General features: G+C 43.7%; 1 protein-coding gene across 2 annotated transcripts; it reads right to left on the reverse strand.

Annotated features, from left to right (window-relative positions):
• Positions 1-1,138: 1,138 nt before the first annotated feature.
• Positions 1,139-10,960, reverse strand: galk1 (galactokinase 1). Of its 2 annotated transcripts, none has more exons than XM_070991283.1 (8): positions 10,618-10,960; positions 10,024-10,213; positions 9,647-9,766; positions 9,321-9,456; positions 9,048-9,229; positions 8,785-8,935; positions 8,525-8,687; positions 1,139-1,323 (listed from the first exon to the last, which is right to left on the reverse strand). In XM_070991283.1, the coding sequence occupies exons 1-8, from the start codon at positions 10,780-10,782 to the stop codon at positions 1,249-1,251; spliced, it is 1,182 nt and encodes a 393-aa protein (XP_070847384.1). In that variant the 5' UTR covers positions 10,783-10,960; the 3' UTR covers positions 1,139-1,248. The 2 variants fall into 2 exon arrangements, with proteins under 2 accessions (XP_070847384.1, XP_070847383.1); XM_070991282.1 differs by lacking the exon at positions 1,139-1,323 and adding an exon at positions 3,276-3,862 and having other exon boundaries at positions 10,618-10,912.
• Positions 10,961-14,522: the final 3,562 nt, after the last annotated feature.

Here is a 14,522-nt window from a genome sequence, read left to right on the forward strand (position 1 = left end):
ATAAATGGCCTCTAATAATTCCACAACTACAGCTCCCATGAGGCTTTGAGCTTGTCCGCTGGGAAATGTGGTTGTTGAACGCTAACAAGTGTTTTGTTTGTTAAATGAGTTGGTCAATATAGAATATGGATAGAAAATGCCAATATGATGTCAGAAGGACCAATGAGGACCCTCTGTTAATGTATGCGTTAATGTAAATACTTATTTTTAGTGTTTATTGGCAAATTCCTCTTATTCTATACTGCTGCAGTGCTATCTCATTGTACATTCAATTTTAACAAAAAATTGTTCTGCACTCACAACTGTTACTTTCCAACTGAAATGTGATAGAGAGAGAGAAGTGAGTTATAACTTTGCTGTGTTGTACCTCTGTTTTGGATTGGATTTGTAAACAAACTGTACCATTAGATAAATGCTATTAGATGAAAATCCCATTGATGAAGCCACTAAATTTATCTGACCTTTCTTTTCAGTCAAAATGAAGGTCTATGAAAATGTCTATGGATATGACAGCTTCTGAGTTCCTTACAGTAGAAAAGTATTAATGCTACTTCATTTTAGGCCATCATTGGACAGAAGATCTCAAAATAAAACTGACCAGCACACAGTCAGGGCATTTTTACAGTATTGCCATCCAAAGTTATTATTGGCAATGTGTTTGCAGACAGTGTCTTGCTTACACATCCAGAAGACACAGAGAAACATTATCATCCCAATGGAGACAGCTTTGTGTGACCCTGATTAATGTCATAACAATATGCACTCTCCCTTGATCCATTGTTGGTCTCCACCAACTCTTGAAAAAAAACATGTATCTGGCTCTTCAGCTGCTAAATGTTCACCAGCAAGTCGCTACCGTGTCCGTTTGCTGTGCGGGTAGTGTACAGAGGGTTTATCAGAGCTTTTTTCCTGCTGAAATCAGCTGTGCCTTGCTGCTAAAAGCACTGACACTGAACACAGATACATATTCTGTAAAACCAGAACGAACTCGAGTATGTCAGTCAGAAGTATAGAAAGGTGCTGCAAGTTATCTGGATGATAAAGCAATGCATTCGTGAGAATTCTATAAAAAATATTACCAGAAAGCAATCTTTTACCTGCATTAACACTTTTAACGCTTTTCAATTATCTCCATTCTGCATAACAACACAATTTTATTTTTATTTTTTATTTATTGTGAAAAAGATAAAGGCGTATAAAGAGGAATTAATCTGTTGTGCTCATATAGCAGAGATGTGCTGACAAAAGTCAGGACAGGCTGACAGGCCGAGCTCCCTCTGAAGGAGTTGTGACATAGAAAGTCGGGGTTCCACTGTACCGCTCCTGTTGAGGAAAAAACACAAGCACACACACAGTAACTACATTAAACCTTGAACCAATGATGAATCTGAAACAAATCACCAAATCTGAGATGTACGCAGTATAACTGCATGTGAGCATCCCCTGTGCATGATGTGAATAACCACTAAGCAGACTGTCCATCAAGAAGGGCTGCAGGACCATTCACTCTTACAGTCATAGGAAGGAAGTTCAGAGAGGGAGCAAGAGGGAAGAACCAGCGGGCTTGTTTTTGCAACTAGACCTTTCCTCTTCAGTCCAGACACATCTTTTCCTCCTCCAAACTTCCTTTACTACTGCTTCCTCCAGACTAAAATTACACAGTCAGTCCATAACTCATCTGACTCCCCTGTAAGGCATTCAAAGGGCAAACGGATATAGTCCTCCCACAAGGAAATAGTCAGTTTAATTAAGCGAGAAATGCTGTGAATATGCAATTTTAATATTTAGGTTTAATATTTAGGCTCTTCTGCGACGACACATTGTCACTTTGATCATGAAGGTGACACTATATAGAGTACTGCACTATATAGGCTAAACATAGTACAGAATTGAGTATTTACAGTATATCACTTACAGAACATAACAGATCTCAGATGGAACTGCCAGAAGGACAGGACCAGTTAGCCAGCGCCAGCGAGTGAGATTTCAGAGGCATGGTCACGGTCGTAGATTCTAACGTGCACAAACCTCAGTCAGATAAAGCATCTGTGAGTCAGGCAGACTAGACCAACACATTAAACTTAACAATAGAGGGGGCAGAGAGGAGGGACAGCAGTTTGGTCATGTTGTCCACAAAGGATATAGCATCACCCGTCAAGTCGCCTACTTACTACACCTACTACAACTCCTCATAAATGTAACTACACATCGGGGCTGCTGCCGCTTCAGAGATACCACGTGTAGACTCCAAGAACTGTGATTAGTCATCTTTTGCTGCTTGTTTCTAAAGACTCAGACATGGTTGTTTCTTTGCAGCAACTATAAATTTAGCTTAAAGCAATGGTTTGAAATTTGGGGAAATATACTCATTTGCTGTGTCAGATGAGAGGTTGTTCACTCTCATGTCTGTGCACTAACTGGAGCTCGAGCAGGGAGCTAAGCTTAGCGTAAAGACTGGAAACACTGAGCCTGGCCCTGTCGGAGCGGTTTCTTGGCAATCAGCCAGTCTGACTGAAGTGACAGCTGATTGTCTGTCAACCTCACTGTGATGGTGCAGGAATTCATTGCGTCTGATGATAAATAGTTCCAGTCTGTAACGTCCCGTCTGCTTCCAGAGTTTATGGTAAGGTAAGCTAATTGACTCCCAGCTCTAACTCAACAGTTAAAAGGTACCAAGTGGATTTTCTGGCCACTAGTGGCAAAATGGAAAAATGCTTTGAGACTGGGTATGCACTTCATATTTTTGTGCGCGCGCACACACACACACACACACACACACACACACACGGACTGACAGTTGGTAGCAGTAGTGTGTCAAGAAACGTATCAGCTCAGCAATAAAAGCAGGGAGGAGGAAGACTGCTAACACGCAAACGTGCAAGTTTCAAATTCTCTTGTTTCTTTTCTAAACAGCCCACAGGGCATTTTCAGACCTGATAACATGAAATCATTTCCAAATCTTTGCTGTTGCCCAGTATTTCTGCCACTGCATTGCAGCTCTATCTGTAACAGTCCTGTACAGTCAGCGTGGAGCATTTCCATAGCAGACACCTACGTTTAAAAGCCATCACATTAACAGACAGATGAAGCCAGTAATGTTTTAGATTCTATGTCTGGAATGAGTCAAATTACATGTAGACAATATGACATGAAAGGATTTGTAAATACTAATTTCTAACATAACAGTTTATTATTTCCTACAAAAGCCCCCTCGTCATAATCTGTGCCTTTTACATTTCCATGTTACAAAGTTAACCCTAAACCTAATGCATACAAGGTTTGATTAAACAGATGAAGTCATAGGGATAATTGTTCCAGCTGTGATGAGAAGGAACCATCCACAGTTCACCAACTTAGCAGATTCTGGTGCTTTTAGTTTATGTTCTTTGCCTCGAGCTCAGCACTTGACGAGCCGGAGTGAGGTGCAGTTCAGTATTTCCGCTGGGTCAGGAGTCACCAGATCGACCTTGAATCCTTCAGCCAGAGACACCTTCAGCAGCTCCTCCACAAACCCCTGCATGTCTGTGATTTCACAGGGACTCCAGTGCATGTTCATGATGTCATCCGACGGCGCAACCTCAGGGTAAGAGACGGTTAGCCCCCGGTAGCGCTGCTTGTCGTACTGATCCTGCGGGAGTTCGTCAGGTCTCGGGACCCACTCCAGCTTCAGCCTGTTCTGCCTCGGGTTGCATAGATGGGGGCTAGTGAGACCCTGTGATGTTCTATAAGAGAAGCGCTCACAAAGCAGAGTCAGGAAGGCTCTCCAGGTACAGAAGAGGTCAACTGTGAAGGCTCGCACAGAGCATGTGCGAAGCTCATAGTTTTCTGGCCCATGGCGCAAGTTAAAGTGGAGAACGCGGACCTGGAACGAGAGGGCAGAACATGCTGACTCCACTTTCTCTGGAGTGTGGCACACAAACAAAGAACCGGTCTTTCCATGTCTCTGAACATGTAAACACACACACACACACACACACACACACACACACACACACACACACACACACACACACACACACACACACAGAAGGCTGTATACATGCTAAACATTAGCTCAAAAGGTTACTGAAGACCAGTATTTTCTCAAGTTTCACAATTTTCCATTGAAGGTCAATATCAATTCTGGTCATAGAAAAAGTTCAACATTTTCATGTCTGTATGCGAAAGATGAAGCTACTGTCAGCAGCCAGTAATTTCACAGAGCACAAAGGCTGGAAACAGCGAGCCTGGCTCTGTCCAAAGCTAAGCCTGGCTCTGTCCAAAGCTAATAAAATCTGCCTACTGGCCTCATAAAGTTCCCATGAAACACAAGGCAGAGTGCAGCTAAAAGACCCGATAATGTTAGCTGCATGGCTAACTGAGCTAACGGCAGCTATAGTCAGACGATCCAGTTTCAACAAAATCAGTGAATAAAGTTGTTTTTGTACTGTAATTAATGAGGCCTGGTGGGTCAGTTAGAGCCACTTAGAAAAAGGCTATTCATAGGGCACAAAATTAGCATACTCCCGGACAACAGGATGTCATCAGTCATCAACATGTTTTTTTAGCTTTCTCCAGGAAATGACAAACAGTAAAGTGGGGTTTTTTTTGCCATTGTTGGATCAGATACTGGTGTGCAGGCGACGTCTCACACAAGAGATAATGAAACACTCAAACATTAATTTGGATTTCATGGGAACTTTAGCACACTTCTGGGTCTAATTACGTCCAGTGGGTCATATGGATAAACTCTGGAGGAAATTCAATTATAAATCACTTTCAGACAGAGGGCAGCTGCTGCTGATACCTCAACTGTTTCCAGCAGGTGAGCTCCAACACAGGCCGCTTTCACTGACCCGAATCTGTGATGCTGTGCAGCGTGTAACCAATAAACCACACTCAACCAAGTCCATTTGCCTGAGAGATGAGAGTAGAGCTGGTGAACAGCAGCAACCAGTAGCGTATGGTACAGGCTGTTATGGGAGGATAACTGGAAGCTGCAGCAGTGAGGTTGCATGAGGTCATAGCTGTAAGCGCTCGCTGTCTGAAAGTGCTTTACGGATCAAATCAGCTAAATTTCTATATGCTGTGCATCGTCCTACATAGATGTACTGTGTTTTAAATCAGTTTTCCAGGTCTGATTACACTAATTATACCTTCTATTGACAACTCTGCAGTAACTCTGAGTCATAACAACTGTGTCCATGTTGGACTGCCTCGTCAATATCTCCTCTTTATTTAAACTCAAATACTGGGCCTCATGCAAGAGAACATTTTCTTACTCTTAACCTTTTCTTTTTGGATTGCTTGTGTTCACCACACTCTTTTGGACAAACTTGCTATAAATTACTAGTTTCAGCCTGATGAATGTCATCATGTGGTGGACGTTCATTTTCATGGCTGTATGTAATTTCATTCCCAAGCAAAGAGAACACATTTAGCAGTGACAACAATTACAAATTACAAAATACTAATAGAGCTGTCAACATGTTGTCAGCAGCGCTGTACTATGACAGAAATAAAGAGAATATTACGCAGCAGTTCATGTCACTGCCAGCTGTTATTATTGATTTGCCACATTCCCCTGACATCAGTCTGCATAAACAGCCCAAGGCTGCTGTCAACATGGCAGAAGTTTCCTATTTTCCAAACTGGCGAGATGTAGCCTTTAGGCTGCTGGTGCCAACAGTGGCATCAATTTCCTCAAAACCTCTCTGATTTTTGTTGTTATATATAATTATTATTGTTATGTCTTACTTGATTTTGCCAGCATATTTAAATTCACTGACATGAAAGCTACAGATCTGAACCCCTCATGCTACTTCAGGACAAATTTGTGGCTCTTGCATGAGGCCCACTGACGTGATTCACTGTCAGACAGACATACTGGTCTAACTTTAAAACACGTACCTTGGAATCAACATTCACCATAATCATGGCTCCTATTGGCCCTCCTCTAAGGCTGAGAGGCACAGATGCCTCGTAGTGGCGAATCTCCTCCAGCAGGGGGCGTATTTGGAAGAAATCGGCCTCTCTCCGCAGCAGCGCCAGCTCTGAAAAGCCATCCGGCAGGTCCAGGGAGCTGGAGCGCAGGTAGTTCAGAATGTGCCTGAACACTTTTCCATCACGGTCTATGAAAACATGTCCTCTGTTGTCTCTAAGCACTGGGATTTGTCCGGTGAACATAGCACCTAGCATTGAGTCACGGCAGCGTGTCAGAGTGTCCCGGGTTGTAGTATAAATTTCTCCCCCGACATTTAATGACACCGGGTCCTGGAGAGAGTTCCTGTTGTCGTCCGGTGAGTTGAGGTTCAACATCTTGGAGGCGAAGCAGTGATTTCTGTGATCCTGAGAAGCCTTCTCTGATGTTGTTGTCGAGAGGAGAAGGATCCTTCTGCTCTGGTCAGGAATGCTGAGGACGGAGGGATGAGGAAGTTTCAAGTGTTCCTTTTGTTTCCAAGAAAGATTTGTTTCCTTTGTCAGCCAGCGAGCCACAGCAGTAGCCAGGATACGACCAAGTCAGGAAAGATGCGAGGAACTTTGCCAAGTCTGCTTCCAAAGCTGAAGATTCATAAAACAGCGGTTTCGAGGCGATAAGAGGCTGCTGTTCTTTACCTTCTCACTGTTTCTTCAAAGCAGCCATGTCATCCTTACAAACGCCTGTTCCCCGTGACTTTCTGTGGTGAAGTTTACATCTTTGTTGACGTACCTCCTGCAGGATTCTGAATGCCAACAGCAGGCCTTCAGTCTGGCTGTGTTAAAGCAGAAAGGCAGCAGGGCCACAGTGACCAGACCAGCATGCTAATAACTGGACACTTCTGGCTCCGTCTCCACGAAGCTCTCTTTTATTCTCAGCTCGAACCCCCTGATCTCTCTCTCTCTCACACACACACACACACACACACACACACACACACACACACACACACACACACACACACACACACACACACACACACACACACACACACACACTGTGGAGCTGTCTGAGCAAGACACGGGGGACTGGGCAATTTGTCTGACATGCCCCCCCCTTAAAGTGACAGCCAGAACACTGAGAAGTGCTTTTTATCCCCGGTGAACACATGAACAATGTCCTCAGACACTTTTGATTTTAAATGCCCTGAGGAATGGAAAGATTTTCCAGAAAACCGAATCATAAAAGTAGGAAAGTTGACAGCAAAACTGACTCTGTTGCACCTGCTGCATTATGTTGCAGGATGAGAGTAATCTAAATATTCTTTGGTGTTTACCAAAGTTACCTTTGAAATGAGAACAATGGTGAAATGTTTTATATTACAAGATAAGACAAATGGTAACTAATTCCTATTTTAATGCAAAGTCTTATTCAGTGGCCTGCATGCATCTGCAGAGTCAAACACTGCAGCTCTTCATTAGCAGCACAGTTTCCTGTGCCTCTCAAAATACCCCTTGTTCAGAAGTTGATTTAGTGGTTTGACCTGCGTCTTACATTCAGAGGCATTCTGTCTGTCAGTAATGTGATCTGACATTCTAGGAAGAAACAAATTAATGGACTAAATTCATCTACAATCCACTCAGAATTACACAAGGAGCAAGAGAAAACCACCTGAGACAAGATGATGTTTGCAAAAAGGTTAAAAAGTTAGTGTAATAGTATCAAGTGCCATGCATGTGGATGAAACTTTGAAGTAGTCTTCCTGTAGATATTAAAGCTGCAGTAGGTAACTTGTATAAAAGTCATTTTTTGTCATATTTGCTAAAAGTGTCCCTGAGCCCAGACAGCAGTATGTGAAACATGTAATCTGTGAAAAAGAATGGCTACATTGGTCCCACCTACTGCTCCTACTGCAATTTGCAAGAATCCACCGCGCCTAACACAAAACAACCAATCAGAGCCAGAGGAGCATTTGAGGGAGTGTCTGACATCTGTCAATCACTATTCACACGCTGCAAACCGCCCCCTCCCTCCGCTCATGCTGCCGGCTGCCGCTCAGTCAAACAGCTCTGTGAGCGGCGTCAGGAGGCGAGTGAAAGCTACGGTGGAGCAACAGCCACCCGCAAAGGAGAAACTGCTCATACCATCGCTGCCAACAACGGCAGATACAGCTAAGACAACAAATAACCATAAAGCTAATGAGGTGATTGTTACAGTAACACTCCACAGCAAGTACAGTATGTTAGCGACTGTGATGTAGCAGCTGGGCAGAGTTAGCTTGTTTTCGATGCTAAGGCTAACGTCACTAGTTGTCACGGCAGCCGCGCAGACACTGCAGGGAGGAGGGGCTTGGAGGCAGGGCATGAGTGCAGCGGAGAGGGAGGGGGAGTGACGTGAACTTGTGTTGGTTCAAATTGTCAGGCTAAGTCTGCTCTCTTCTTGGTCTTACCGACTGCAGCTTTAACTACATTAGCAGAGAAATGGACCTTTAATAAAGTTAGCTTTTGCCTGATATCAGCATATCTGTACAAGCTTCCCACATACAGATTTAAAAATACTTTACTGATGATAATAATCTACATACAGTATATGATGTATGTGTGCACGTGTGTGAGCATTTTTTCTAACCTGTATGTGGAGTATCGTCCTGTCAATGGTGTGGGCCTGGAGCAAAGTCACAGTACATCCGCCGAAGCCTCCACCTGTCATCCGGCTGCCGAACACCCCCTCCACCTCCATGGCTGCAGACACCAGCTCATCCAGCTCCCTGCAGCTCACCTCATACAAGTCTCTGACACCGGGACATCAAGTTATCACACACCTGCCCCAGTCTGCCCTAAACAGTGACTCTCGGGCAAACAGATGTGATACAGCTGCTTTAATTGTACCTCAGGGAGTTGTGGCTCTCCACCATCAGCTTGCCAAAGTCTTTGTAGGCTCCTCTCTTCAGGGCCTCAGCAGCCTGGACAGTTCTGTCTATCTCCTCAATCACATGACGAGCTCTTCGATAGGTTACATCATCCAGTCTGCCCCTCGCCTCTGAAACGAAAGCATTTGATGTTATAGCCCCTGGAATTAAACTGTAATAATTTTACACTCTAAAGATCTGCTCTGTATATTAAATGTTGTGTGTAAAAACTAAACTTCACACCCTCCAGGTCCTTCATGGAGGCATCTCTGAGACTGTCCTTTCCCAGGATGGAGGCAGCCTCCTCACACTGCCTGCGTCTCATGGGGTACTCACTGCCGGTCAGAGAGTGCTTCACATTGGAGTTGGTGATGAGAATGACCAGGCTGGGGTCTGACAGAGGGACAGGGGTGGCTTCCAGGGACCTGAATGAAACCACCAGAAGTACACGGCTGATAACGGTGGATGTACATACGCAGAATTTCCTGCGTTTGTAAATGTTTTGGTAAAATATACCTGCAGTCAATGAGCAAAGCATGGCCCTCCCTGCCGAGGACAGACACAAACTGATCCATAATGCCACAGGGCACGCCAGCATGAGTGTGTTCTGCCTGCTGACAGGCTACTGCTTTAGATACCTTGTCACCATCATCTGTGGGAAAAAGACAAAGATGGATACATCAGCTGCAGCACAATATCAATATCAGTTTATGTTATCACCGATACATCAGTTTGCTGGTGTGTCCAATTAATCTTTCTGTGAAGATCACTGGACTGACTGCACTAACTGAATGTAAATCACACTGATACACACATTGTAGTCTCTGTAATCAGATTCTGACCTGGCTTGAGCTGCTGCAGGAATGTGTAGAAAGCCACCTCCAGAGAGGCAGAGCTGGACAGACCTCCTCCCAGGGGGACACTGCTGGCTATTACCGCCCTGAATCCTGGGACAGGAGGAGCTGAAGCATGCCAGCCACAGAGAGCGTACTCATGAAATATCTTGTGGTGTCCAAACAAGCAAGGATAATATATTTGTAAGATTAACAAGCTTATGCTTTACATCTGTTCTCCTTCATTTTAACAGAACATGATTCATATATGAAGTGAAAAATAAAAAGGGGTTTTCCAACTAATATTTATGTTTTTAAATTATAAAACCCAATTACAATAAATCCCGGCTTGCTTTTTTGTAGCTGTGTATTGCTCTCTTGTTTACCTCTGTAATGCTGTATAACACCCTTTACATAGTTTGCCCAGCTGGGTAACCCTGGAGACAGCGGTGATCCATCACTGGGCAGGCTGAAGTCCACCCTCTCAGGCTCGTCAGCATCCTTCGCTGCTGTTACCACGGTAACATCCCGGCCAGAGGTTTGCCTCCCGACCACCACAGTCACCAGGGGCAGAGCCTGGGTCACCGAACACAAAAAGGCCCACACAGCTCAAATCAGTTTCATTCTTATTGATGGTCTACAGAAGTGCAGTACATGTGCCAATCCTTGGTTATTCGACATGCACGTGACCCACCAAACATTAGAGGAAATCTCGAGGTTTTGAACCGCAGCGCTGTGATTAGTGTAACACCGCAGAACTGGGAGGAAAGTTGTATTTTTGCATGAACTTATTGTTCCTGGGTGCACTCATGCATGCCGAACAGCAGAGAGAGACTGCTTCTATACTTCTGAAGAGGCTTACAGTTATGTCATGAAAGAACAACAAGCCAACAAGCAAGGGAACATTTAAGTGACAGATTTTTGAATGACATTTGGTGGGACAAACAGTACTGTTTCCCTTCACCCAGTCATAAAATTACCATCGGAAGCACAAATCCCTGGTTGTAGTCAGTGTGCTCCCCTATCAGGTTGACTCTTCCAGGAGCACAGACCGCCGTCTGAGGAGCCTCTTCGCCGAACACCTGGCCATACAGACGGCGAGCCTGCCCCACCAGCTCGGACACAGATGGAAAGGAACTGGCCATTGAGCAACACACAGATTTAAACCGCTACTTCTAACGCAAATTATGGCAACGACAGAATGAAACATGCGCGCAAAATCCGCCTTAATGATCCTGACAACTTCTGTCAAAACGCTTTAACTCGTGTAATCGACGGCTGGGGCGTTTGACATGTCAGGTGATTTTTATTTCCTGGTTGTGTGGCTAAAGAGTTTGTTGTGAGGGTTTGATTGGTGAAAAGACGTCACATGACACATCACTTCGCAACTTCAGCTCGATTATTTGCTGAGTGGGGCCAGAGTGGTCCATATGAGCCGAGCAGAGATCAGGATAGACTTTTTCTGGCTCAGCCATGGCACTTTTTTCACTTGCCTCAGTTTCCTCTCCTTAATAATAAAATTAACTCCTCTTTGCCTTTGCATTAATGGAGCAGCTGCCTTTGCACTGAAGAGGAAAGGTGGAGGACTCAAAGCCTCCGCAGGCCTGGACGCTATGGGTGGCGCTCTCCGTGCAGCAGCATCGTCTCTCAGCCTGTGGTTGGGAAAAGTAGTGTGATGGTGGCACCTGGTGGCCGATGTGTTCAAGCACCTCTTTAAGGAGCTGTTAAACCATGTATTATCTGTTCAGACTGGGTGATAGAAGAAAAGAATAATAATAATAATTTGTTGACAGTATCATTGTTTACTGTTATTTGCCCCATGCGTAAAAGTTAGTCAGATGTTCGTTACGCACAGCTTTATTTGCACCGAGGAACCTTCACATGCAGGATGGAACATCTCCAGACATCAGCAGTACTTCTCATTAATAGAGGAATAATCAAACTCAGCAGCTGCTGAGGGCCCTTTACCCTCCATGGAGCCACCAGAGGAGCAAATGTGAAGACCTCTGCTTAGTTGTGCCATCATTTCAATACTCAAGTAATATTTTGGTGTTTGTTTGTTTTTTTCTATTTTGAGTTTCCTTAAAAGGAAATTGACCTGAAACTACATTTATCGGGTTTGTCTATAAAGAATGTCTGCCTTTATAAAGAGAAGAGGAAGTCATGTTGTTGTTGTTTTGTTTGATGGAGAACCACAGAGGCAACAAGGCTTTTAGGGCTTCAATGTGTTTTAATCCTTGATGCTTGTAGCTGCTGCTGCTGCTGCTGCTGCTGCTGCTGCTGCTGCTGCTGCTATTCTATATTCAAGGTCATGATGGTAAAAACCAAATCACATGGGTTTGATATTAAACAGCCAAACCATATAAAAGGTATCAGCATGTTTCTCTGTTGGTGGGCTTTTTGTCCATGGTCATTTTTGCTTCAAACTTTTCTTTTAAAACACTGTTTTTGGATACACTAAACTAAAAGACATGAGTGACAGCAGCTTTAATACAGGAGTTGCAGCTCAAAGTGCTTTACATGAAAGGAACCACATGCAGAAAAGACAGAATGGACATAGAAACAGATCATGCAAAATACGATTGAAATAATGTTGAAAATAAAGACAATGCATAAAACCACACAGTAAAATATCATAATCTGGGTAAAAACAGAGGAGAATAAGGGTAACAGGATGGACATTAAAAAAACAAAAAAACAGATAAAAAGTGAATGTAGAATAAGATGGAATAAAGACAAACATCATTTTAAAAGAAGTGCAGCCGTGGATAAGAGCGAGGCAAAGCACTAAAGGTTCAGACCTGGTTGAAGGGTGAAGTGAAGAGATAAGTTTTTAGCTTTCTCCTGAAAATATTCTCTGATATCTGTGGGTAGTGTGTTCCAAAGCTTTGAGGCATAATGGACAAAGGCTGCATCCCTGATTTTCTTTGAACTGTTGCTGGAAACGAGTTAGTGATGAAGCTTGGTCCCAGTCCATTAAGGGCTTTGTATACGAGGAGGAGGACCTTAAAATCAATCCTGAGTGTCACAGGAAACCAGTGCAGAGCAGCTTGAACTGGACTAATGTGCTCTATCCTCTTGCTTCTCGAGCCAAGCTGCAGAGTTTTGAATGAGCTGAAGTCTCAGTGGTTTTTTTCTGGTAAATATTGTGTTACAGTAATCAAGTTGGCTTGAAATAAAGGCATGAATCAGTTTTTCAGCATCTTCTTGTTTAGAAATTGTACTTTAGCTGTTTCTAAAGGTGAAAAAATGAAGTTTTAGTCACCTTGTTGATGTGGGACCTGAAGCTTAGATCTGAGTCTAAGATAACACAGAGACTTGTAACCTCAGATTTAATTTCCCCAGATTAAATATCATACCAATGCCATTTTCTTCAGGCTCTAATACAGTCATCAGACACATGTTGTAACTGGTTGCTTTAGGATCCAGTTGCAGTACCACCGGTGCACAGAAGTCACTTTCACTGACTTCGATCTCAGGCATGAGCCAAACATTCAGCAGTCACAGACTGGCAGAGATCCAGGAAGTGCAGGGCAAAACACTGAATGAGATACTGAAGACAGAGGTATTTACCGGAGAACAGAAGATCAGGTGAAGTCACAGGCAGGCAGGTCCGGTAACGAGAGATCAGTCCAAACATGAACGCTGCAGAGTCCTCCATGATGTGAAGAACCATCTGGCATTGAGTGAATGTGGGACAGCAGCTTAAATACTGGACACCTGGGAATGAATCTGAGGTGTGTGATCAGGTGAGGGGGCAGGTAGGCGTGGCTGGACAGGGGAGTGGAAAGCTACAGACTGAGCAGGTGAGCGAGGGAATGTGACACCTGTATATGATGGCTCAAACTGATTCAGTCAGTCTACAGCAGAATGTTTGACTGCCTGTTACGATGCAATAGTAACGAGTCTGCGTGCACTCATCACTGTCTCAGCCTCGTCTCAGTTATAGCTGACTGGAAGGACTGCTGAGAAAATCATTGGTGCCACCCTGCCCTCCATTTAGGACCGACACGCCTCCAGATGGAGGAAACAGGCAGGAAGCATCGCTGCAGACGCTTCACATCCTGGACACAACATGTTCCATCTTCTCCCCTGTGAGAGGAGCCACAGGTCAATGCCAAAACAACCAGACACAAAGACCACTTCTACCCACAAAACATCCAGTTGTGTTGGATTTTTACAGTTGTGTTTATTGTTTACTGCCTCGCCATTCTCTATATATATTGTTAATTTGAAGATTTTTTTGTCTGATTTTAACTTATTGTTGTCTTTTGTTGTTTTTTCAGTGTGTGTCTCATTATTGAGAAGGAAGAAAAAGGTTAAACATGTGACTATTTAATATTCCAGTGGTTGCTTTGGTGTGTTGAGAATCACACTTATGCTGTTTACAGTAAATTATAACAAAGAATGCAGAGAGAAGAAACTATACCAGAAAAAAAAAGACAGTGTCGAACAAATGAAAAATAAACCAAACAACTGCGATTAGAGCAACAGAACTGACGGCTGACTGTCTAAAGAGCTGTATTCTTACAGATGACAGAGGGTCAGTAATCCACAGTGTTATCCACTGTCGTTTGCAAGGTCTTATTTCATTTCTGAGTGCTCTTCTTACAGTGTGACAGCATTTTGAACCGACTGCAGACGGTGTTGGGAGCCCTTGCTGATCCCCAATTAAGTGCATAACAGTAATCAGGACAACAATAGATAAAACCATGGACAACTTTTTGAAAACAACATTTGATTCGTATGACCAAATTTTAGAGATTAACCTGAGCTGGAAGAAACATGAACAACAGCAGCAGAAGTCGGACCTGCTGCTCTAATTGAAACTGCCCCACAAAATTATATTTTTTCCTCCTCCATCAGACAAGATACTGACATATGT

Source organism: Chaetodon trifascialis, chromosome 21 (genome assembly GCF_039877785.1).
Source record: "Chaetodon trifascialis isolate fChaTrf1 chromosome 21, fChaTrf1.hap1, whole genome shotgun sequence".
NCBI classification, from domain to species: Eukaryota; Metazoa; Chordata; class Actinopteri; order Chaetodontiformes; family Chaetodontidae; genus Chaetodon; species Chaetodon trifascialis.

Excerpts from the sequence above, each read along its gene's own strand:
- galk1 (XM_070991282.1), bottom strand. The coding sequence starts at position 10,782 with ATGGCCAGTTCCTTTCCATCTGTGTCCGAGCTGGTGGGGCAGGCTCGC. Across the intron at positions 9,230-9,320 it reads GCTTTGCTCATTGACTGCAG|GTCCCTGGAAGCCACCCCTG; the intron begins GTATATTTTACC and ends GGTTTCATTCAG. Across the intron at positions 8,688-8,784 it reads GAGAGCCACAACTCCCTGAG|AGACTTGTATGAGGTGAGCT; the intron begins GTACAATTAAAG and ends TCCCGGTGTCAG.